Source organism: Mesoplodon bidens (genome assembly GCF_964165515.1).
Source record: "Mesoplodon bidens genome assembly, chromosome: 2".
NCBI lineage: Eukaryota > Metazoa > Chordata > Mammalia > Artiodactyla > Ziphiidae > Mesoplodon > Mesoplodon bidens.
Window position 1 is genome coordinate 138,554,825 of NC_138177.1, and position 25,115 is coordinate 138,579,939.

The window sequence follows — 25,115 nt, forward strand, 5'->3', positions numbered from 1 at the left end:
TGCTCCCTATTGCCCATAAGGTGAAGATCAAAGCCCATGACTTAGTGGAAGAGGAGCAATTGGAGTTTGAAGTAAGGTGACAGGCAGGTGGACTTGAAGAATCTTGGATTCCAGAGTGAACGAGGTGCCTTTATTCTCTGGTCGCTGAGAGTTTGCAACATGAGCATGATATGGTAGCAAACTAATCTGAGAGGAACATGGAGGAAATTAAAAGTCTACAGCGATTTATGTGAGAAAAAGGGAGTGGTGAGGGGCTCAGAAAGTTCTCTGCTGCCAAAATATCAACCAGCAGAAAATGAGTCGTAAACGTGAACTAGACTGTAACTGTCTCTGCTTATTTTCCTTCATGTTCTCGGCTGTGAACAACTTGGGGACAGAGGCTGTTTCTTTCATCTTTAGATCCACGATGGCACTTGGTAGGTGCTCAAGACTAAAATATAGTGATGAAGGACAGGATGATTAAAAGGAACTTGCCTTGTTAGGAGAGAAAGAGAGGGGTACCCTCCTTTGCTCCTCTCTCTCTTCCTCCCTCCCTCCCACCTCCCTGATTCAAACAGCCAGTTATAGAATGGTTACATCGTGCTAGGCACTAAACTAGACACTTGGGACCTAGAGACAAATATAACATGATTCTTGCCTTCAAGCGCACGGTCTAGTAGGAGAGGTAAACACGTTTGCAGATAACTTAGTCCTGATTTTGATATCAGTTGTAATATAGCATGGTCTATACTACAAAGGAAATATGAGCAACATGCAGTGCAATCCTGGGAGATGGAGTGTGTGTCAGGGAAATTCAGAGATGGTATCACATAGGCAGCAACAGGTAAGCAGGAATTTAGAGTATAAGTAGGTGTGTGTCAGGCAGAAAAGGGAGGGAAGAGCATTTCTAGCAGAAGGAACAACGTGTGCAAAATTATATTATGAAAGAGATGTGGGGAAGAGTGAAACGTTAGACGGATGCTGAGGTACGGTGTGGGCAGTGGAGAATAGTAAGGTATGCGGGGGAGGGTGGGGAAAACTTCAAGGTTGTAGAAGATGAAGCCAGGAGGCTACTGGGGGACAGATGGTGACGTTCTTACATTCAGAGTAAGGGAGTTGATTATATTCTGCAGGCAGGAGAGAGCCAATGCAGGGTTTTGTTTTAAGCCCAGAAGAGCATTGTAATAACAGAGTTTTAGGACGTCAACTCTGATTGGAGCATTGAGGGCAGCCAGAGGGAGAAAGGAAATCAATGGGGCAGCTTTTATCATAACCCAGGCAGAGGAAGAAGGCTCAAATATTTAGAAAAGTCATGAACAGAGCACCTAGTGACTGCTCAGGTTGGATGGATGGGAGGAAGGGAGTCATGAGTCCCTGGGGCAGGACTAGGGTGGGGGAAAGCAGGGCAGGGAGCAGAGGTGGCATGGCTTATAGAGCTGATGGGTCAAGCTGGCTGAGCGTTTTCAGATGAGGGAAGAATGTGTATTTCCCACGCCTTCGCCTTTTCCTCAGCCGTCCCTGCAGTGCTGGTACCTCTCGCTTTGGGTTACAGTAACATTCCTGGATGCTTGACCTTCATCTAGCATTACCATGCTTCAGTCTTTCCCACACACCAGGGGTCACCACACTTTTTCTGTAAAGGGCCAGAGAGTAAATATTTCAGGCTTTGTGAGGCCGTGGGGTCTCTGTGGCAACCGCTGAGCTCTGCCATCGTAGGGTGACAGCAGTGATAGACAATGCATAAACAAGTAGGCATGGCTGCACTGCCAAGAAACTGGATTTACAAAACCAAGCACCAGATCCTGAGTGCAGGCTGAGGTTTGCTGACCGTTGCCATGTGCTACGGTGTCCAGCCTTCCTAAAGCACCACGTTTACTCTTTCTTGAGTGCCTTTTCTTCAGAGTTTAAAAAGCATCAACTGGCCTCTCTCGCCTTCCAAGATGGCCCACACTCTGGCTGTGGAGTGTGTATCTCCCTGAATAAACCTTCTTTCTCTTTAAAAAAAAAAAAAAAAGCATCAACCAAGGAGTTGCCTTTGCGGGTCCGCAAACCCTGTCTCCCCTCAGTGGTCCACGGGCACCTGCTGCTCCCTGCCTTGTCTGCTTCTGCTTCCCTTTCTCCTTGGTCCTTATTTGCTACTGTAAGGAAGTGAGCGAAGAACAAGCTCTTCCAAGCTGAGAAGTCCATCAGAGTATTTCTGAGAAATGAAGGCTTGTCAAAGAGGCCATCTTCCCTCAAGTCTCCTAAAGGAATCATGAGTGATGACTCCTGGCCAAGAACATCGGATGGTATTTGGAAAGTTCATCTTCTTGTTCCAGATTCCTGACTTTAAAGGTCTGCTTTTCCCTTGTTGGTCTTTCATTTAGAGAAGTGCATTTCTGCATGCACGCTCTGACCTTGAAGTAGCGCGTTACAAGCTGAAACCCAGAAACCTCATGCTGCATTACGAATTCCTTCAGAGAGTCAAGCGGCTGCCCCTGGAGTACAGCTACGGGGAGTACAGAGATCTCTTTCGCGATTTCGGGACCCACTACATCACAGAGGCCGTGCTCGGGGGCATTTATGAATACACACTCATCATGAACAAAGAGGCCATGGAGAGAGCAGGTACGTTGCCCAAGGACCATGGCTTTACTGCTGGAGCACATGGAAGTGTGAGTTAACAGGGAGAGGCTTCTATTCCTTGTTGGGGGAGGGGTTATGAATTATGCTCTGAGTTTTCCTCATCCCTCCCTGGCTGTACTTTCACGGTTTCATTTACAGATTCCTCGTCGTTGGTTTTTTTTTTTTTTTGCGGTACACGGGCCTCTCACTGTTGTGGCCTCTCCTGTTGCGGAGCACAGGCTCTGGACGCGCAGGCTCAGCAGCCATGGCTCACGGGCCCAGCCGCTCCGCGGCATGTGGGATCTTCCCGGACTGGGGCATGAACCCATGTCCCCTGCATCGGCAGGCAGACTCTCAACCACTGCGCCACCATGGAAGCCCCCCTCGTCGTTTTTTGAATTGGTTGATGTTGGTCCTCCTTTGCCAGCCCTCTTTCTGGGCAGTCCTCTTTTCTACATAACTCCCTCTAGACAATAGCATCTAATCTCCTGGCTTTAAATGCCTTGAACGTGTAGATTATTCCCAATGCATATGTCTATCCTGAATCTCTTCTTTGCACCCAAGAGCTCATGTGGAAATGTCTCTGAGATATCTTCATTTGAATGTCTAATGACCATCAGAAACTTAACATGCCCCCAAAGAGAACTTTTGCATATGTTTCTTTGCAGTCATCTGCATCTCAGAATGGTTCCACCATTCCATCAGTGGCTTAAGGCAAAAACCTAGGCGTCAACCTTGATTATTTTTCTTTCTTTCCAGTCTATTAGTAAGTCCCATCAGCTCTACCCCCAAAATTATCTTTTCTTTCTATCTTGACTGTTACCACCTTATGCTCACGCCAAGACCAGTGTTTCTCAAAATTTAATATGAACGTGAATTATCTGTAAATCTTGTAGGAGGTAGATTCTCATTCAGTAAGTTTGAGTTCAGACCCAAGATTCCGCATTTCTAACCAGCTTTGAGGTGATATCAGTGCTGTTCGTCCCTAGACCACACTTTGAGCAGCAATGTTCCAGATTATTATCAGAGCCTCCAAACTAATACTCAACTCGCATTCCCTTTCTACAGTCCATTCTCCGTGCAGATATTATAGGTCTTCCCACTTGCAATCAACTTAAAGTCTAAGGTATGACTTCTTCCTCCCAGTCCAGTATTCTTTCCTCCAACATGGCATTTGTCAGGTTAAGTGACCTGCCCTAGGTCACACAGTTTACAGTGGCAGAGCCAGGGCTTGGTTACAGGTCCAGTGTACTTGCAAGAGGACACATGGTGAACAAGGTAAATTTAGATCAGTGTGGCCTCAGTTTTGCCAAGATCAAGGGTACTGTCCTCCATACCAGAGGTTTCAAAAGCACTTTTCATAGTTCCTCAGATTGCTTCCTACAGAAAGGTTCTATGATCGACTTGGGTAAACATATAATAGATCCCACTTTTAGAGTTTCACAGGTGTGCTGAAATCAAGTGACCACTCCACCTCTTTTGATACAACATTTGTCACACTGGCTTGACTGCAAAAGCCCGGTTTCTTGTCATTCTTATTGTTACAAGAATTATAAGAGGTATCATCATGGAATTCATGTTTCAAGGAACATGCTTTAGGGAAAACTGATCTACACCAACATTTCTAGACAATCCCAGGTACCAAAGCTATTCTCCTCTCCTTCTCCTGACCTCACAGTGCGACAGATAGGTGTTTACAAATCATACCGAAGACTTCAGCAAGTCCAGGATAGGAAGATGCCTTGGGGAGAATTAGAAAGGAACAGATGGGCAATGGTCCAAAAACGGAGAAGAAATAAGGGAAATCAGCTCCTTTTCTTTGCCAGGCACTATACCCGACACTTCGTAAGCATTAACTCAACTAATCAATGAACAAATTCTTTCTACTATTTCAAAGAGTAGAGTGGGAAGGGTCAGGGGAAGGGGACAGCATGCAGCAGCCTCTACTCACTGGGTCAATCCCTAGAGATTTGATAAGGAGCCACATTTTTAGAAAGTGACTCTGAGCATGTCCTATCTTTGGAGAGCAGCAAAAACCCTCAGAGTCTTTGAAGAGGCTGAAAGGGGAAGTCGATGCTGATCTCTAATGAGGTCTCTACCCTGGTGCTAGGAACTACCTGCATTTCTTTTCATCAGGCTGGCCACCCATTAATTTACACCTGAGTCCCTGTGGGCCTCCAGGAAGGGTTAGGCCTCTGGAATCAATCACAGGAAAAGGCACAGGACAAATTACCTTCTAGGTCATGAGCCTCTTTTCTTGCTTCCTTCAGATTATTCTCTTAAGGATGTCCAGGCCTGTGCCAAAAATGATTTTAAAATAGGCGTTGCCATAGAAGAGGTCTACGTCAAGCTGGGTGTGTCGGTTGGCAAGTGCAAAGGCATTCTCAATGAGATAAAAGGTGAGTAGCAAGGGCATGTGACTTCTCTGCTGATCATCCTTCCCTCTCTAGAACCCCAGACCCAGTCTCTCTTTAAGCTAAAGACTGGGTGTTCCAAGGCATTTCAATTAAAATAATAATTCATTCAATAAAAATCAACCTAGTGCCTACTATGTGTTGGGTATACAGAAATGAATGAGATGGTCGTCCTATCCTCATGGTACTCACATGAAGTGGGCAAACAAAGAAGCAAGGACAAGGCAGTGATAAGCACCAAACCCGGTCTGGAGCAACAGGACAGGCTTCCTAGGGCAGGGATCATTTGAATTGCAACTTGAGGTTGTTTTCAGGCAAGAAAAAAATCTAACAATGAAAATTTCCTCTGGGGGCCAGGAGTTGGTCTGGCTAGAGAAAGGATGCTCTAGGCTGGAGGGGTAGGAGCCAGGTGGAGGCAGTGGGGGAGACAGGTGAGGCAGCTAGTCCTTACCTGAAACAATGGGGGAGATGGAAACTAGAAGGACAGGCTAAGCCACAAATCATGTAGCAGAGTCCACATGGTGGGTTAGACCAGGAGGTGGGTGCTGAAGCCAGTGTGTAGAACCAGGTGTCTGCGAGCAGAGAATTTGGAGACCACGCAAGGGAGCTGAGAATTGACACAGCGAGTGGAGTAGGAAAGAGAGGCTGATCAGCCGAGCTCCAATCCTGACCCCTTCTGCACCCTGACAGCTCTCCTTCATCTGCTCTACTTACTAAGCTTATCCCTGTATATGTGATCATATGTGAAGAAAGAGTTCCACAGCCACGGCAAAACAAAATGAAACAACAACGAAATGAACTACAGGTCTAGAACAGTTTCTTGTGACTGATACATGGTGGATACTGTTGTTTATTTTGGTGGGGCTGGGTTGGAGCACCCATCTTACATAGGGAGGCACGCAGAAAACATAGGTGCTCTTTAAAGAAAACTTTTAAAGTAACCCCCCCTCCATCCAAGTTACTAGATAGAGCACTGCCCAGCACCCCAAGACCCTTGGCAATTACAACTCCTCCCTCCCTTTGGAGATAACACCATCCTGACTTCCATGTTAAACACCTCCTTCCTTTCATGATAGTTTTACCACTTACATGTATTGCTAACCAGTATGGCTTAGAGCTGCTTGTTTTTGAACTTTATGTGAATGGAATGTAATCTTTTCAGTTCTTTTTTTTTTCATTCAACACCATGTTTTTGTATATAACTATAGTTCATTTCCACTGCTGCATAGTATTTTAGTGTATGAATATAACACTTTGTTCATCCTGTTGTTAAATTGGGGTTATTTCCTGTGCCAAGCAATTATAATCAATGCTGCTGTGAACATTCTCACACAGTCATCTGGTGCACATGTGCTAGGGATTCTCCAGGGAATATACCCAGGAGTGAAGTTGTTCGGTTGTAGAGTATATACTTCTTCTAGACTAGGTAATGCCGAGTTCTTCTGAAATGGTTATATCAATTTACAGTCTGACCAGTAGTATACAAGACCCCCTTTTTTTGATGCTCAGGTGTTGCAAGCTCAGAGTGGAATGGAATAGTAACTTTCCACCAGTTCCTTTGGCATTGGACACATGGAAAAATTAGAATAGGAACGACTCACTGATAGGATTGGGGGCTTTCTGGCAAACTCCATGAGAAGTCAAAATAATAATGATAGACACTGTTTAGTGAGTACCTATTACATCCCATGCTCACCCTTTACAAATTTTCCCACCTTTGTCATCTGAGACAAAGAAATGATTTCACTTAGAGCTTGCGCAGGGTTATGTCGGTAAACTCCTTCACCCTAGTGCCTAAGATTCCTTATCTGCAAAGTAAGGATTATATAGTTCCTATTTCATAGTGAAGATTAGTTGAGTTAATACATGTACAACATTAGATTAGTGAATGACATGTAAATGATTAATAATCTATCTCTCTACCTACCAATCTATTTACCTATGATCTATTAATCTATCCCTGTGTATGTATGTATGCATCTATCTATCAGCTATCTGTCTTCCATAGACTCATTTAGCAACTGGCAATTACAGATGCTAAAAATAAATGTCCCTTTCTTGTCCTGTCCCCAGCTTGTGTCATATATGATTGAACTGCCCTTTTGCCCCTTGCACTGTGACTCCCTTGCTGGCAGGGATGCATATTGTCCCCCTACATCTCCTAGGCAAGCTCCACAAATATTATGGTAACCAGGTTGTCAGTTAGGTTGCAGTAAATTCCAAGGTGTGAAAATGGATCCCCTGACGTGCCAGGTCTCCATGTCCATTCCAGGCAGAAACAAGGGAAACACCATGGTGAATGACTTGGTTGTCCTTGTGCGAGGAGGGGCAAGTGAGTACATCACTGCCCTGGCATACAAGGAGCTGCCGACAGCAGAACTGATGCAGGAATGGGGAGAGGCGGTGCAGTACAACCCGGACATCGTCAAAATTAAGGTACATGCAACTGCCCTACCAATCCTTCTCTCTGTTCAGAAAACAGCTTCTGAAGGATTGCTCTGAGCCAGGGTATGGAATACAGAGCTCCATAAGACCCAAGCCCTAATCTTGAGGCACATACATTATACTGGAAAATATATCTGGAGTGAACCAATTGTAATACAATGCTCAACACCGGCTAGAGAACCCTGACTCCCTCTCACTTGGGCCCCCAAGTTGCTAAAGGAAATTAACCATCAGCTTCTAATTCCAGCATTCTTAAATCAAGATTATTTCCATTTCATCTGGGAATCACTCATTCAGTTATTTGTTCATTTAAACATTCATTCATGCAACCAACAAATTGTAGCTGAGTTCCTGTGATGTGATAGGAACTAAGGCACTGGAGGAAAACAGAGGAGGGTGCAAGGATGAAAAGTACAGCCTGTGCTGAACAGTAAGATGCTTGCGTGCATTATTATCTTACAGGACAGCATAATACATCATGGTAAATCACTAACATGTTTTGGGCACCTACTATGTTCATGATACTCTGCCAAGGACTTTAGGAATGTTATTTCATCTAATTCTCATGAGTCTGCAAATTAAGTATGCTTAATTTTTTGGCTGATAAAAATCAAGGTCACCGAGGTTGCATCCACCTGTGACTGCTCAAGAGTCTCTATTAGGTCCAGACCTGAGAATTTTACCTCTTCCCTCCCCTCCTGTGGGTTTGGTAAATAGAAGATAATGATCCCAACCACCTGTCACCCAAACCACAGCAGTTTTGCAGCCTTAAACTAAAAAGACGTTTGCTAGAACAAGACTGTCATACAAATCAGCAGTGGTAGGTCCTTGCCTGTGGGGACTTCAGCACGGTGTCCATGTCACATCTTACACTGTCCTCTTCTTGCCATTGTCTGTACAGTCATTGATGGTCCAACATCCACCCTCCCGGAGATTTACTGTTGCAGCCAAGGAGAGGAGTTAAGAGGCTGGAGCTCTGATGAGGGGCTCTGCAGTTACCAATCCTGGCAGTTTTCCAATGTCTTTATTTATATGTCAAATGCACAGTTTCTCCAGAACAAGAAGGCTGCCATTCATTCCTTTCCTCTGCTGCTTATTCAGTAGTGACACTTAGGGTACAGTTGCTGGCAAGCATCAAGAAAGATAAAGTCAGCCATAGCTTGCAGGCAGCTCCAGAGAGATCTGGGGTTGGCTGATGGCACGGTGACATTGGTTGGTATCACAGACAGGCACGGGAGAGAACAGAGTTCATGAGAAAATAGATCCCTGGTCTTTGCTTTTTACTTATATCTTACCTGAATCTTTTTTTAAACTTACAGTTAATGGATTGCCCTGGTTACCTATCTAAATAGGTTGGAAGTGCCAGCCTGGGCATTGGGAATGTCGAGTGTCCAGCAGCATGTGATATGATATGGGATGTGTGTTTTGTGTGTACGTGTGTGTGTGTGTATGTGTGTGTGTGAGAGAGAGAGGGAGGGAGGGAGGGAGGGAGGGAGAGAGAGAGAGCACACACATGTTAGCGTGCTAAGCATCTCAAACAGACCTGCCACCATTCTCAGAGATACAGCACTTTACTAAAGGCACAGAGAGGCTTCCCAGCATGTATGTGATGCCCTGGAAAGTATCGTATCCACTATCAGTGTAATGTTGTGAGAGGCTGTGGAGGCTGAAAGGGGAAAGAGATTAGAGAATGAGAGATGTTTCCAGCGGTGGAGGAGGTGAATTTGTTGAAGGTTTTATGCACTTCTTCTGTACATCGCTAACCTGAGTTGGAAACATCTATTGTGGGCATGGACTCTTTCTGGCAAGAGAAAACTGCATATGACTTCACATTATCTCAAAATAATTCTCAGCAGAGTGAGCTTACCAGGTTGGAGCAGCAGTTGCCTTCCAGGAGGGCAGAGACCACTCGATAAGGAACTCCTAGACACAGAGTGTTGGCCAAGGCTTGTGTACATAAGCGAGTCTTGAAGATCAAGATCTGAAAACACAGTTCCTATAGGAGCCGGGTAGGCAGAAAGAGAGACCACAGAAGAGCCCATTCACAGTGTTTAGTGGTGAACTTTGGTTACAGAGAGATGGCTCTTTGTTCAAAGAAGAGGTGGAGAAAGCAATGGACATACATAAAGAGAACTTGGAACACAAAATATTGAAATTACATTCAAGATAAAGAAGACGAGGGACTTCCCTGGTGGCACAGTGGTTAAGAATCCGCCTGCCAATGCAGGGGACATGGGTTCGATCCCTGGTCCGGGAAGATCCCACATGCCGCAGAGCAACTAAGCCTGTGTGCCGCAACTACTGAGCCTGCGCTCTAGAGTCTGTGAGCCACAACTACTGAGCCCGTGTGCCACAACTACTGAAGCCCGTGTGTCTAAAGCCCATGCTCCACAACAAGAGAAGCCACCACAGTGAGAAGCCCACGCACCGCAACAAAGAGTAGCCCCTGCTCAACGCAACTAGAGAAAGTGTATGCGCAGCAATGAAGACCCAACACAACCAAAAATAAATAAATAAAATAAAAATTTTTGTTAATTTTAAAAAGATAAAGACAAGCATACATCTAAAAATAGAAGTAAATTTTAGAATATATTTGCTTTGTGGTTATAATAAAATTAAGGAAAATAAGGAATTTATGAAATAAAAAATAGAAGCTGAGATGTGTAGACACTAATCAGATGAAAGGGGAAATGGCTGAATGTAGAAAGCCAGAAGCACAGTAGTAGAATCAAAAACTACATTGGAAACTATAAAGAACAGAATTGACGCTGCAGAAAATTGAGTCAGTGATGTAGAAGGTGCTATAAAAATGTTTCTGTAATGCAGAAGCAAAAGACAAAGAGATTAAAACAATGATATAAAAGAAATATGATGGACAGAGAGTACAGAAGTGGAAATCTAAAAACCAAAGACTTCTTCCTGAGAAAGATCCAGGATTAAATGTGAAGATGCATTAATCAAGCACATAATAAGGGAAACTTCCCTGAGCTGATAATGCAAAATGAACAGCTCATTGAAAAGGAGGTAAAAGTACTGAAGATAAAACAATACTGAGACACATTGTGGTGAAATTTTTGACTTTGAGGAACAAATAGATCCTACAAAAATAAAAGTCGTACCGGTCTTAGAATTCTTCACAGTGCTAAATGCCTAAAGATTATGGAGTGACAACCACAAGATCTTGAAGGAAAAAGCTTGTGGCCCAGTGAAATGGTCATTAAGGGATGAAAAAATCCCCAAGACATTCTGAGATATTAAAGGAGTCACATAGAGGATTGCCAGATTTAGCACTCGAAAATGCAGGATGTCCAGTTAATTCTGAACTTCAGACAAATAAGGAATTTTTTTTTAGGATAAGCATCTTTCAAATATTTCATGGGATATATACTAAAAGATTATTTGTTGTTTATCTGAAATTCCATTTTAACTGGGCGTTCTGTATTTGACTGGCAACCCTAGTCACAAAGCCTACCATCCATGTACATTTCTATGGTGGTCGAGGTGCTAGGTTGTGGTCTGGGATTCAGGCTGATGGAGAAGCCATGGTAAGGAGCTTGGCATGGTTAATCATAGAAGAGAAAATACAGTAGTGAGTGATTCATCTAGAGCTCAGGAGAACCTAGGTTATGCAGCAGTGAAACACCCCCAAATCTCAATGACTTAGTTCAACAAAAGTTTATTGCTCAATCACACATCACGTCCAAAGTGTATTGGTGAGGGATCTTTTCTGAATGTCTCTCAGGGATCCAGGTGATGGAGGCTTTATCTTGTCCTGTGCTCCCAAGAGCACCAGAGCAGTGGTAAGGGAATGGGAAAAGTCACCACACTCTGCTCCCAAAGCTTCAGCCTGGAAGGGGCGTTCCCTCTGCTCACCTTTCACTGCTCAGAAAAAGTCGCATTGCAAACCTGCCCTTAAGGATGGTTCAGGGAAAAACAGCCCTGCCAAGTGCCCAGAAGGAAAAGAAGCTGATATATTTGGTAAACAGTGATAATGACCATCACACCTTACTAAAGCAACTTATTTAAAGATTCCCTAAAAGCAAATTACTCTGATTAAGAGAAGGTTTTGTGTTTTTCTTTAACTTTTTATTTTATATTGGAGTATAGTTGATTAACAATGTTGTGTTAGTTTCAGGTGTACAGCAGAGTGATTCAGTTATAATGCAGATGCTTTGGTAGCATGACCTGGTAAGATAATGTCAGACTTAGAATGCCAGATCTCACTGGAAAAAATAAATTCTGAATTCTAAATAAGGAGACCCATAAGTGTAATTAAATGGAAATAACACAACAAAATAATTTTGCCACACATGAAATCTTTCATGTGTAAGGAATGATACAACTTATAAGAAACATATCTTAAAGGAAATAGACAACTCTCAGAAGAACTCAGATGATAAATATGCAAAATTTTAACTTCTCTAGGAAAATGAAAATTAAAGTAAAAATACAGTATTCTTTTTCTTTTAATTTTTTAAAACTTATTTATTTATTTGGCTGCGTTTGGGTCTTCGTTGCTGCCTGCGGGCTTTCTCTAGTTGTGGCGAGCAGGGGCTACTCTTGGTTGCAGTGCGCAGGCTTCTCATTGCGGTGGCTTCTCTTGTTGTGGAGCACGGGCTCTAGGCACATGGGCTTCAGTAACTGCGGTACATGGGCTCAGTAGTTGTGGCTCGTGGGCTCTAGAGCACAGACTCAATAGTTGTGGTGCACAGGCTTAACTGCTCCGCAGCACATGGGATCTTCCTGGACCAGGGCTCGAACCCGTGTCCCCTGCATTGGCAGGCGGATTCTTTTTTTGTTTTTAATATCTTTATTGGGGTATAATTGCTTTACAATGGTGTGTTAGTTTCTGCTTTATAATAAAGTGAATCAGCTATACATATACATATCTCCCCATATCCCCTCCCTCTTGCGTCTCCCTCCCACCCTCCCTATCCCACACCTCTAGGTGGTCACAAAGCACCAAGCTGATCTCCCTGTGCTATGCAGCTGCCTTCCACTAGCTAACTATTTTACATTTGGTAGTGTATATATGTCCATGCCACTCTCCACTCTTGGCCGGTGGATTCTTAACCACTGTGCCACCAGGGAAGTCCCCAGTATTCTTTTTTACCTGTCAAATTAATGATGATTAAAATCTGTAATACTCAGTGTCCTTGGGAGCGATGAGATGGGAACTTTTATATGATGAAACGGGAATATAAATTGGTACAACCCTTTAGGAAAAGAATTTAACTGTATATATCCAACACATTAAAAATGTTTATAACTTATGATTCAATATCCCTAAATGGAAGAATCAACTAAAGAAATCATTTAAAAAGTTGGTAAAGGGCTTCCCTGGTGGCGCAGTGGTTGAGAGTCCGCCTGCCGATGCAGGGGACACGGGTTCGTGCCCCGGTCTGGGAAGATCCCACATGCCGCGGAATGGCTGGGCCCGTGAGCCATGGCCACTGGGCCTGTGCGTCCGGAGCCTGTGCTCCTCAACGGGAGAGGCCACAACAGTGAGAGGCCCACATACCGCAAAAAAAAAAAAAAAAAAAAAAAAAAAAAAAAGTTGGTAAAGATGTATCTATAAAGACATGCCTCATTTTATGTTACTGTAATCCTTATCCGAAGTTTCAGTTACTCATGGTCAACTGCGGTCTGAAAATATTAAATGGCAAACTCCAGAAAGAAACAACTTACGTTTTCAATTGCATGCCATTCTGAGTAGTGTGATGAAATCTCACACTGTCCTGCTCCATCCCCACCTGGGATCCCCAACCGTCAGCATCATCTGCTCCTGACATCCAGCCATTGACATGATCATGGTTCAGTGATCTAGCACCGCCCAAAGCAGATGCTCCTTTTGATGATACATCAACAGTAGCCTAACACTATGTCACAAACCCTACGTCATTCACCTCACTTCAACTCATCACCTAAGCACTTTATGATCTCACGTCATCACAAGTAGAAGGGTAAGTATAGTACAATCAGATATTTTGAGAGAGAGAGAGAAACAGAGAGACAGAGACAGAGAGAGAGCACATTCACATAACTTTTATTACAGTGTATTGTTATATTGTTCTATTTTATTTTTAGTTATCGTTGTTAATCTCTTACTGTGCCTAATTTATAAATTAAACTTTATCGTAGTATATGTGTATAGGAAAAAACATAGTATATGTTGAGTTTGGTCCTATTGATGGTTTTGGGCATCCACTGGGGGTTTTGGAAAGTATCCCAGCTGGTAAAGGAGGACAACCATATTTGTAGTAGCAAAAGGAAAAAGAAAAATGGAAACAACCTAAAGATTCAATAACAGGGGTTGAGTTGAATACAGTGTAGTTCACCAATACAACAGGATACTCAGTAGCCATAAAAAAACCATTTTATCAAGGATTATTGAATGGCATGGGAAAATGTCATTCAATAATATATGATGTTAAGTGAAAAAAGTGGAATGTAAAACTTCACTTTTCTTATGCCACCAATTTGGTGTAAATATCTGTCCATCTACCTATCCAAAAATATATACTGAAAGGATACAAACCACGATGGTAACAATTCAAATCTTCCACCCTCCGCTTACTCACTGTGACTCTGGCCAATCTCATTAACTTTTCTGTGTCTCAGCTTTGCCATCTGTAAAGTGGGGATACAGAAGTCTACCTGACTCATAAGACTGTTGTGAAGATTAAGTGAGATAACATACGTATTTAGTTCAGCACCTAATAACTGGTAGCTATGACAATAATTATTTGTTATCGTTAAGAACAGCAGTCACCAGGGTCCATTATAGAGAACTGCATGGAGTTTCATAGACAGCACCCACCATCTCTGTGCAGAAATATGATCAATAGAATTTCCACAAGATCAGGTGTGTTAAGGACCCAATGATCAATGGGAGTAGTTGGGATTTTGTGTTTTGGGGAAAGATGGGCAAGAAAGGAGGAGGAAGGAAAGGAGGGGGAGAGGGAGGGAAGAAGAAGAGGACAAAAGAGAGAAAAAGAAAAACAGGAAAAAAAGAACCAGCAAACCAAAAAAGGGACAAATGAGCCATATTAAGTTAAAAATGGAGCTGGGGAGGGAACCCTGCAGAATTGCTGCCAAGTTCCAAGGCAAGCCATCATAGAGAACCCTGGGATAGAGGTTGGAAATGGGAATAATCGCCATTTCTATCACCAGTCATCATGTGATGAAATAAAACACAGATTTGGTTTAGTTAGTAGGAAAAAACCTACAGATTTGGGGTTAGAATCCTGGCAATGCGCTTTTATGAGTTCTTTGACTTTGCTCAAGTTACTTAACGCTCACCTGAAATGGGGCTAGTAATGGCTCCTCTGTGAGGATGAAGTGGGATCATATGTGTAAGTCACCAGCACAGCTCTCGGCACACAGTATACGAGGACAGTTTATTCCGGTTCTGCCACTGACCTACTCTATTTCCTGAGCAGATCTCGGTACTGGTAGAAAAATGCTTGGGGGGTTAAAGGCAGACTTTCAAGGTGCTCTGGCAGGAAGAGCAGGCTGTTGGAGGAGCTCATCGTGGGTGTACAACAATCCCCCATGTGGCCCCGCCCTCCCATGTGTGGCCAGCAGGCTGGGCCATTCTGCAGACAGCCTCTGGATCAATTCACTGACCACAAAACGGTCAGACACTGGGACCACCAAGGGGCCTTGCTTTGCCCGCTGGAGTGAAGGTCAGCATTGGATGCATTAAGAAATGGAAGCAATTTTCTTCCCACTGGAGGCTTCTATTAGGCGTGATTGCCTGCATTTAGACAGACCCTAAAGGCTCCAGGGCCAGATTAGGGCAGGATCACAAACAAAATCTGGAGAGGAACCTGGCCCTGGAGCTGAAACTCGAGCCAAGAGGCTCTGACCATGTTTAACTACCTCTTTGGACTTTGCCTCTGTTTTTCTAAGCCCGCAAACACTACCACATCTCTCTGTGGCTTCCAGCTCTCAAACCCTGCTGTGCCCACTGAGAGCATCACTCACCCTGCTCGCCACACCCTTGCCTCCATGCCAGTGCTATTGCCCTAATGAGACCTCCCATCCCCGTTTCATTCTTCCACCCACTTTTTTTTTTTTTTTTTTTTTGCGGTACGCGGGCCTCTCACTGTTGTGGCCTCTCCCGTTGCGGAGCACAGGCTCCGGACACGCAGGCTCAGCGGCCATGGCTCACAGGCCTAGCCGCTCCGTGGTATGTGGGATCTTCCCAGACCGGGGCACGAACCCGTGTCCCCTGCATCGGCAGGCGGGCTCTCAACCACTGCGCCACCAGGGAAGTCCCTTACACCCACTTTTATTAGCGGCCCTCACTAAGCTTTGGGTGGGACCCTGGAGACACAGCTGAGCAGTATACAGGTCTGATCTCCAGGAGCTTACAATCTAATTAGAGAAGAAGGAAAAAGGACTTCAACCCGAGACGCTGACCACAAAGGAGCAAAGAGGTAGAATTTGCATCAGATGAGGTAGTATAGACAGTATTCTGAGCGTTTCATGGTGGGAAGGTGTTCTGTGGAGCTCGGGAATGGCTCCCTAATGGTGGCTCTCGCATGCCACGAAGGATTTTCACAGGTTTGGTTGGGGGCGGGGATGGGGAGTGACCTTGGAACAATACTCCCATGATACTTTCAAAGAGTTGTTTGCAAACCACCACCCCTCCCCAACCAAAAGCAGATTAACTAGCCACCCCTCTCTACCCATTACAAGTTACCACTGTTACCTGTAACCACTGTGTATCTGTTAGTCCTTTTGTCTCTGTCTCTAGATTCTGAGTTTCTTGGGAGTGGGGATTTTATCTTACTCGTGACTTATGCTTCATACCTGACACTTAGAAGGTATTCAGCAAGTGTTTGTTGACCTGAACTCGAATGAGCTTATTTGTGGATATCGGGTGGGGTGGGAATTGAGACAGGGTAGGGCATCCATCCAGTTGCGTATGAATCCACTGTGGTCTGCATGCAGCAAACCTGCGCATTCCCGTAGAGCCTTGCTTCATGTTTCTATGCGATGAATGTTTTCTGTTGAAATAAACGCCTTTGCTCCCTTCCCAGGCAGAGCCTCTGTACGAACTGGTGACCGCCACGGACTTCGCCTATTCCAGCACAGTGAGGCAGAACATGAAGCGGGCCTTGGAGGAGTTTCAGAAGGAAGTCAGCTCCTGCCAGTGTGCTCCCTGCCAGGGGAATGGAGTCCCTGTCCTGAAAGGTACCGTTTCCAGCGTCGCTTGTGGCAGACGTCATCTGGAGGGGCTGGCTCTGGGGCCGGAACACGTGATCAAATCCACACACCCTCCAGAGGCGTGTTTCTAGGTCAGGGTTTCGTGTGTATATCCAGGGCAATTTCCAGGTCATTCCCCAGTCCTCTGCCTCAGGCCCCAGGGATGTCATAAAGCTCCCTTCTTTTTCTCAGAGGAAAGAATATAAGCGCCCCTCCCCCCTTCCCCCGGCCATTTGGAGCCTCTTAAAGATGAGCTTCTCCACCTTGACTGGGCATTAGAACCACTGGAGATCTTTAGAACTACTGATGCTCAGTCCCCAAATGTGATCATTACGTGAGACTCTCTAGAGAAGAGACCCTCATCAGGATGGCTAAACCCTCTTCTCTCCAGGTAGTTCTAATCTGTGGCCGGGCTGTGACTCACCATGGAGCACCACCTCCCTGGAGCACAGTGAAGTAGGGTTGGACCAAGGAGATGGCTGCACTCGGGTACTACTTATGGCAAGGCACCTGATGTCCTCTCAGGCTGCACCTGAGAATCACCCAGGGAGCTTTGCACAAACACGAAACCCTGGGCCTCAGCCCAAAATAGTTAAAGCAAATCACTGGGATTGGCCTCTGAAAAAAAAAGCCTAGCAGATAATTCGTTGTAGAGTGAGGGCTGGGAAGCTGTTCTACAGGTGAATTCACTGACAGACAGGATCCATGATTTTGCCAAGCTTTTCGACTAGCAGGAGAGCTAGCCTTGACCCAAGGGTTGCACCGAAATGCACCAGTGTTAGAACCAGTGTTAGTCTATCTCCCAGGAAGTCAGAATGCAGGCATCTAGAACAGGCTGCTCTGGCTGTCAGGATACCTAGGTTCTAGCCACAAGGGACACATGGGTGATAGCAGCATTAAACTGAAGGCAGGAGCAGGCTGAGACTGTGTGGTCTGTAACAAGGAGTGGGGATGGACTCTGGGACTCTGTCCTGGTCAAAGAAGAGGCCCTCCCTGGGCTGAGCAGGGGAGACACCTTGTGCATATCCTGACCAATACATGGTGAGATGATTGGGGGATGGGGGGTGGTGGCATGGATGGCCCACTAGAACTTGATTGCTAACTTGAGGGTCACATCCGGGGTCACTGCATGGGGCAGGGCAAACGTGAGAGAGGCTGGGGCCTGGGATCTTCTGCCCCTGTTGTGATGGGCTAAGAAAGAGTCCGGTCCAGCATGATGCCAAAACAGGGCATCAAGAGCAGCTGGGTACAGTATATCCCAGCCCAGGGAGCCAGCGGGACTCGAGGCAGAACTCACATGGTTGGAGCGAACTCAACAGAGGAGACACGACAGAAGATCTGTTCTCAGGGAGAAAGATTCCACCTGCCCAGCTGAGATGGAGGGATGTGTGTCTAGCTTCTCAGATGGGATGGAAATGAGCAAAGCAGATGTAAGTGACAGCCTAAGAATGGGAAATTCTGCCTGAGGACCAGGACCTGTAAGTGAGGGTCAGTTCAGCAGGAAGTAGGATCCATTCACCGGCACCAGGTTTTGATCTAGGGGTGCTGAAATGCCCCTTGCCTGTGTGTAACTTGGACCTAGAGACTGGGACCCACTGGAGGCTTTACGTTGGAGGTGATGGAGAAAAGGAAGCCAGAGGCTGGAATGCCGACAGGGCCCAGCCTATAAAGGACAGTCCTGTAAAGAGAGTTTGTGTGATTCAGGTGAGAGAAGCTCCAGGGTGACATGTGACAGATTAACATAAGGAGTAACCTCCCAAATGTCAGAACTGGCCTAAGGTAGCATGAGACATGTAAGGGTAGTGAGTTTCCCATCACTAGAGATGTTCAAGCAGAGACTAGACAATTACTTGTGGTGAAATTGAGCATCAATGACCATTGGCCCCAGGGACTTCAATAATGTAGCTTCTGACCCCCAAAACCAATGTCTAGGTCAAAGGTCAGCTAATGGGTAATTTTCCTCAACAACTCGACATCATTCCCTGTGGTGGAATAAACACCCTTTCATGAGCAAAGGACCCTCAAGAAAGGAGTGGGTATTCTTGGCACTGAACCTCCTTATTTCAAACCATTCAATTAAACGTTTGCCCTATTTTAACCTAATGGAAAAGCCATGATGTGGAGGGAGGGGTGAAGTCTAGGAGCTCTTACTTCATGTGGTATGATTCATACTGTCTCTGCATCTTCTCAGGAACACGCTGTGACTGCATCTGTCCTGCTGGATTCCAAGGCCCTGCCTGTGAGATCACCAATCGGAAAAGTAAGGAGTCTGTGAGAGTTGGTTGGGGAAGGGAAGTCTAGGGAAGTCCAGAGAATAATTCAAAAGAGCAAGAGCAAAGTCGGGGAGAGGGCTAGGGAGCTGGACACTATGAAACTTGAGATCCATCTTGACTCCTGATTTTATATTTTATTATTTTCACAACTGAGAGTGCTCCATGTTACATGACTGCTAATGCATGGCCTCTTCGAGTCATCTCTTTGAATCATTTTGGAATGTTTATCTTTTTTTTATATAGTGAACTCCTATTCAGCCCTCAAAATCCAACACAGATGCCCCTTGTTCTGTAAAAATTATTCTCATCCAAGAAGAATTAATTTCTCCTGTGGGATCCCATAGGACTTCAAACATGTATCTATTACAGCTCTTAGCACATTCTGTTTTGGGTTGTGTGTGTCTACCTCCCCTGTGTCTGTGAGTAGGGATCATGTCCCATTTACCTATGGGTCCTCAGATTCCCACACAGTTGCTGCAGTTGAATTAATAACTGAACGACTGGACTACGATGAAGATCTCTTCCAGTTCTCAGATTCTTTAGCCAGTTTATTTTCTAAGAATTCTTAGCACTGCCTCCCCCCACCCCCAGCTCCTCCCCTTTCTTTTCCTTTCTGTGACTTTTTTGGTGATACTGTTAAAAAAGGAAATGGCACATCCAATAAAAACACCAAACATTTATTAAGCAGTCCACTATGTACCAGGCACCTCGCTGAGGGCTTGGACTCAGTGTGGGTTCAAATTCCATCTCCATCATTTAATAGCAAATTACTTGACCTCTTCGTGCCTCAATTTCCTCATCTGTAAAATGGAGATGACGATATTAACTACCTCATAGAGTTGTCTTAAGTCTCTCATGAGGCATATAAAGCACTTGGAAGGATGCCTAACCCATCGTAAGAGCAAAATAAGTATCGGTTAGTTGGTTTTAGAGCAAAATAAACAGTGTTACTTTATATTGCACATATATTCAATCCTTTCATCCTCACAACAACCTCATGAAGTAGATACTGTCAATACCCCCATTTTATAGAGGAAACTGAGGTTCAGTGGGTGGCTAGCTAACTTGCCCAATGGTCACACAGTTAGTAGGTGTGGGGACCCAGGTTCAGGTCCAGTGAGTCTGACTCTGTAACCTTTGCTCTTGGTGCCTTCTCTGCTCCTCTCTTCAGCAAAGTGCTCAAGGGTGTCTCCACTCCCTCTCCTACTACATCTAAACCAGGCCCCCCACAGTGACCTGCCCAGTAAAAGTGTAATGGCACAGCCACAGGATTTCCACTGCTTGGAGGAGACCTTGGAAACCTCCCACTCCAGCTATCTCATGTTATCAATGGGGAGGCCCAGAGATACTAAGTAATGTACCCAGAACTACACTGCAAGTTAGAGGCTCAGCCAGACCTGTGATCTATCATGGTGGATGTGATTGATTATTCGCCAGTCTCATCAACAACCAGAAATCCTCAAGGGAAAGGCAAATGTCAGGGAGGGTAGAGCACAGTGTTATTACTTCATTTAAAACACACAACGGCCACATAGATAACAGAGCTCCCGCTTGATACACTGAGAAGAAGTAAACTATCCAGCATACTATAGCTGGGAAGTGTCTAAGCTGGAAACTATTCATTTATTCCACTAGTATGGACTCAGGGACTCCTATGTGCCAATTTAGGTGATGGGGTTCAGTGATGAGCAAATCAGATTATAGTTCCTGTCATCATGGAGATTGCTCTTTAGAAAGACAAACCAACATCATTTGACTTGTCCCAGAAATACATTTAAAGTTTCAACTGTAACTGCTACAAAATGCTCTGAGAGCTTAAAATATGAAGTAGTGATGGGGAGTTAGGGATCAGGGAAGGTTTCCTCGCAGAAATAACACTTAAACTGAGATCTGAAGGATGAATAGGATTGACCAGATGAATAGAGGAGGGAAGTGTATTTGGGGCAAGGAGAACAGTGTGTGCAAAGGCCCTGTGGTGGAAGGGAACATGGTGAGTCAATGGCCTGAAGGAAGGACAGTGGACTGGAGTGGGGAGATCAGAGATTCAGACTCTCAAAACCCTAGGGTTTATACACCTTACCCCTCCTATAGGGCACCAGAGTGTCATAAGGGCTAATTAATGTTCATTGACCTTCTTTCTTATAGATGTCCCCATTGATGGGAAGTGGAATTGCTGGTCAAACTGGTCTCCGTGTTCTGGAGGACATAAAACAAGACAAAGGCAGTGCAACAATCCACCTCCTCAAAATAGGGGCAGCCCCTGCTTGGGCCCTGCTTCCGAAACACTTAACTGTTAAGGAGGGGAAAGCATCTAGCAGGTGATGCTACTGTGGGCTGCACACAGCAAGGAATCAGGCCAGCTCAACCCCATGCCTGCTCCCATCTGGAGCTGGCCCAAGGTGGAGGGCTGTGCCATTCAGAATGTGTAAAATAAAGATATTACTTGTAAAATGCACACTGATTTGAACAAATAGTAAGTTAAACAGTAATCATAGTCTCCTGAAGGGCTTAGGCATCCTGGTAATCTTTACTTTGCTCATCTCTACAGTTTTATTTCACTCCCATTTACTACCAGCCAGGAACTGTGTTGGGAGCTGTCCGTGTGAAAGTCCCACAATCCACCACTGACCTGCGCATAGTAGGTGCCCAATAATGAATCCATGAATAGGTATTAAACTGTTCCTGTCTTGAGGAGCACACTGTCTCATTCAATGTCAATTGGCAATTGGCAGTTCATATTTATTGAATGATTAGTGTGTGCCGGCCACAGTGCTCTCAGTGCATTCATTCATTCATTCCATCCTCATGACAACCTTATAAGGTGGATGCTTTATTAGTCTATTAAGCAGCAGGAGAATCAGCTTAGAAGAGTTAAGTGACTTGTCCAAAGTTATGCAGCTAAGGAGTGGGGGGGCTGGGCTGCAAACCTGGGCACTCAAGCTCTAGGGTTTTAAACCCTTTTCTTTTAAATTTTTATTTATTTGTTTGTTTGTTTGTTTATTTTTGGCTGCGTTGGGTCTTCATTGCTATGCATGGGCTTTCTCTAGTTGCTGCAAACGGGGGCTATTCATTGTTGCGGTGCGCAGGCTTCTCATTGCGGTGGCTTCTCTTGTTGCAGAGCACAGGCTCTAGGCGTGCGGTATCAGTAGTTGTGGCTTGCGGGCTCTAGAGCGCAGGCTCAGTAGTTGTGGCGCATTGGACTAGTTGCTCTGCGGCATGTGGGATCTTCCCGGACCGGGGATCAAACCCTGTGTCCCCTGCATTGACAGGTGGATTCTTAACCACTGCACCACCAGGGAAGTCCCCAGGGTTTTAAACTCTTAACTCTGATGCTCCTTTCCTCTCAAAATTGGACCTTGGATCAACAAAGAACTTTTTATGAAATAAAATGTAGAAGGTGGTGTGTGTGTGTGTGTGTGTGTGTGTGTGTGTGTGTGTGTGTGTGTGTGATTGACAAATCCCCACCCACTGCATCAGAAAGATGGGTTCCTCAGCTTCTTTTGATGCTGAGCACAGGAAGCAAGTGGTTGTTCTGGTACAGAGCTGAATTGTTGTGACATGAGTGGGTGCCCGGAGGAGATGCTGAGCTGGAGACTAGAGCCACGGAAATTGATCACTGAATGAGAGCCAGTTTAAAAAGAAAGAAAGAAAAAGAGGAGGGGTTGTGGTGGCTGGAAGAGGAAACACATCAGGAGATGATCAAGCTGATGGCTGTGGGTCAGTGGGCAATGTAAACCTTCCCTACCTCTGTACGTTGTGCTCCGCTCTCTCATGCTTTTGTGCAAATCCCATTTGGGGAGGGAGGTACTGAAAGATGAGAACAAGAGGGCAGTTGATCTTTACGTTACTAAAATCCAAAATATTTTTATTTTTTAGATTGAGTCAAGTGATCTTTTAAGCTTTGTTGCTCACATTCATTCCTTCTCATTAAAACATCCCTGAATATTTTCTTTGCTCTTGGGCACTTCCTGTCGGATCACATAACTTCATGTGAATTTGTTGAAATCAGATTGGTGGGGAAGAAAACCAGTTGGTTGAAGGTGAATTGATTCATCCTATGCATTTTTAACCGATTTGTTTTCGGCCACATCATGTGCTGTAAGTTTGCCGCTGGGCTGGGTGCTGAGACCCAAGACCATAACACATCCATGACACCAAAGCACAGGTCACCAACACCCACCAGTCTGGCCGCCCATCTCTCTGGAATTGAGTCAACAGAACAACCATGGAAGGAGCTGATTCTTTACTGCTTAGGGGTTGCTGCAGCCAGGATGGCGATTCTGTCTGCCTTCCTGCATCCCCTTGTCCCCTGCCATTGAGCAGACGGGTCCGGGCCCTTGTTTAGATTAATATTATTGCTTTGCCGTCGCTGTTATTTCAATAGGCTAATCCAATAATGTTTTATCTCCTTCATTATACCGAGGCCATATAATTTTCTTACGTTATAATCTATCTTCTTTTAAGATTCCCCAGAGATGGGGAAGAGAGGTTCTGTCTTGGGTTGATGGGAGGCTCCCGTGAAGCCGACACGAGCACGTCGAAGCCAGCGCCGCCAAATTAAATTCTGAATCTCAATCACGGCCACCGCTTCTAATGGGAAATTTGAGTTGATTATGGAGATGACAATGCAGGTTCACGTTTATTGCATTTAGCAGAAATTGTTTATCCTATTAAATATGGTCTTGAAGGAGAGACAATTGAATTGCCGAGCACCGGTGAATACCAGGGTGACGTCCAGGCATGGCTAAACTATGTAATAATTATATTCTTATTTGTGGGCTGAACTTACCCTCGTGGCTCTTTTTGAAAACAAATGCATTTAGGAGGAGGCTGAAACACAATGTAAGAATTAAACAAAATAAATGCAAACTGTGCTTTTGGAAAACCTTGACAATTGTAGCTTGCACCGGTGTCCCCGTGAAGGGGCTGCGGCATCCGTGGGGTACGGGCCAGGCAGTGTCATGTGGCAGTGGTCCTGGAAGCTTGAACACAGTGCAGGATACCTGGGTGTGGGAGGGTTTTGTGTCTGAGAGCATGAATCTCTGAAATGCTGGGAGCTCTGCGGTTTGCTTGATGTCTGGGCCGGGAGTTCTGTGTCTACCACTCCCTTCCTGTGTGACCTTGGGATAATAATATAACTTCTATGGGAATAATAAGTATTATAATTATTTTCACAATAGTAATAGTCATAGCTGCCAATTATAGAGTGCTTCTCAGTTTATGAAATCTTTTAACCTGCATTATCTCATTTAATCTTTATTTGAATTTGATGGGGTAGATATTAATACAGTCAGCAGGTGACAAGTAGGGAAAACTTCAAAGGGAAACTTCGTCCTTGCCACGGATGGGCTGCCTCTGGAAATCAAGGTGGGACGCTGAGGCTGGGAGAAGAGCATCTGCTGGCAGAGAATCCAGAGGAAAATGCCATCTTTGTTTTAAAGGAGAGAACTCTGGCCTGCTCCCAGGTACTTATATAAAAAGCCCTCTGGAGAGAGTGGGGCTGGAGCGGAAAGCCCTCAGGACTCTGGCCAGGCCTCCCTGGGACCTTCGTGATTAGCATTTTTTTTTTTTTTTTTTTATGGTACACAGGCCTCTCACTGTTGTGGCCTCTCCCGTTGCGGAGCACAGGCTCCGGACGTGCAGGCTCAGCGGCCATGGCTCACGGGCCCAGCTGCTCCGCGACGTGTGGGATCTTCCCGGACCGGGACACGAACCCGTGTCCCCTGCATCGGCAGGCGGACTCAACCACTGTGCCACCAGGGAAGCCCGTGATTAGCATCTTGACGGACATATTTTTGTTTTACAGATTGAAGATGTCCTTTATGACAGTATGCCTGTTTGCCAATGTTTCCAGGCTCTGTGGACACTGTATTATAATTTATTTGTTTACTGTCTCCTATTCCTTCTCAAATATCGCGTTCCTGAAGGCAGAGATAGTGTCTGTCTACTGCCCTCATGTATCCCAAGTGCCCAATACAGGGCCTGGCACAAGCAGGCAACAATAAATCATTGTTGCATGAGTTAATGAACTAATGAAAAGGGATGGAGCCGAGGGCAGAACCATCCCAGGCCAGGGAGAAACTTTAGTGAATCGGTGGTACCTGATGGTGGCATCATGAAATTTGGGGTACAGCGACCTTGAGATAAGGGCAACCACACAGCACTGGCTGGGGGAGGCGTGTTC

At 45.1% G+C, this 25,115-nt stretch overlaps 1 protein-coding gene across 1 annotated transcript in view; it reads left to right on the forward strand.

Moving 5' to 3' along the window:
- C8B (complement C8 beta chain) overlaps positions 1–24,029 on the forward strand; it is a 43,668-nt gene extending 19,639 nt beyond the window's left edge. Inside the window, exons 7-12 of the mRNA XM_081225990.1 lie at positions 2,346–2,586; positions 4,854–4,982; positions 7,270–7,433; positions 16,493–16,646; positions 18,850–18,918; positions 21,077–24,029. Coding sequence (XP_081082116.1) covers positions 2,346–2,586; positions 4,854–4,982; positions 7,270–7,433; positions 16,493–16,646; positions 18,850–18,918; positions 21,077–21,228 — 909 coding nt within the window. The 3' untranslated portion in view covers positions 21,229–24,029. The remainder of the gene's footprint in view (positions 1–2,345; positions 2,587–4,853; positions 4,983–7,269; positions 7,434–16,492; positions 16,647–18,849; positions 18,919–21,076) is intronic.
- The last annotated feature ends 1,086 nt before the right edge of the window (positions 24,030–25,115 follow it).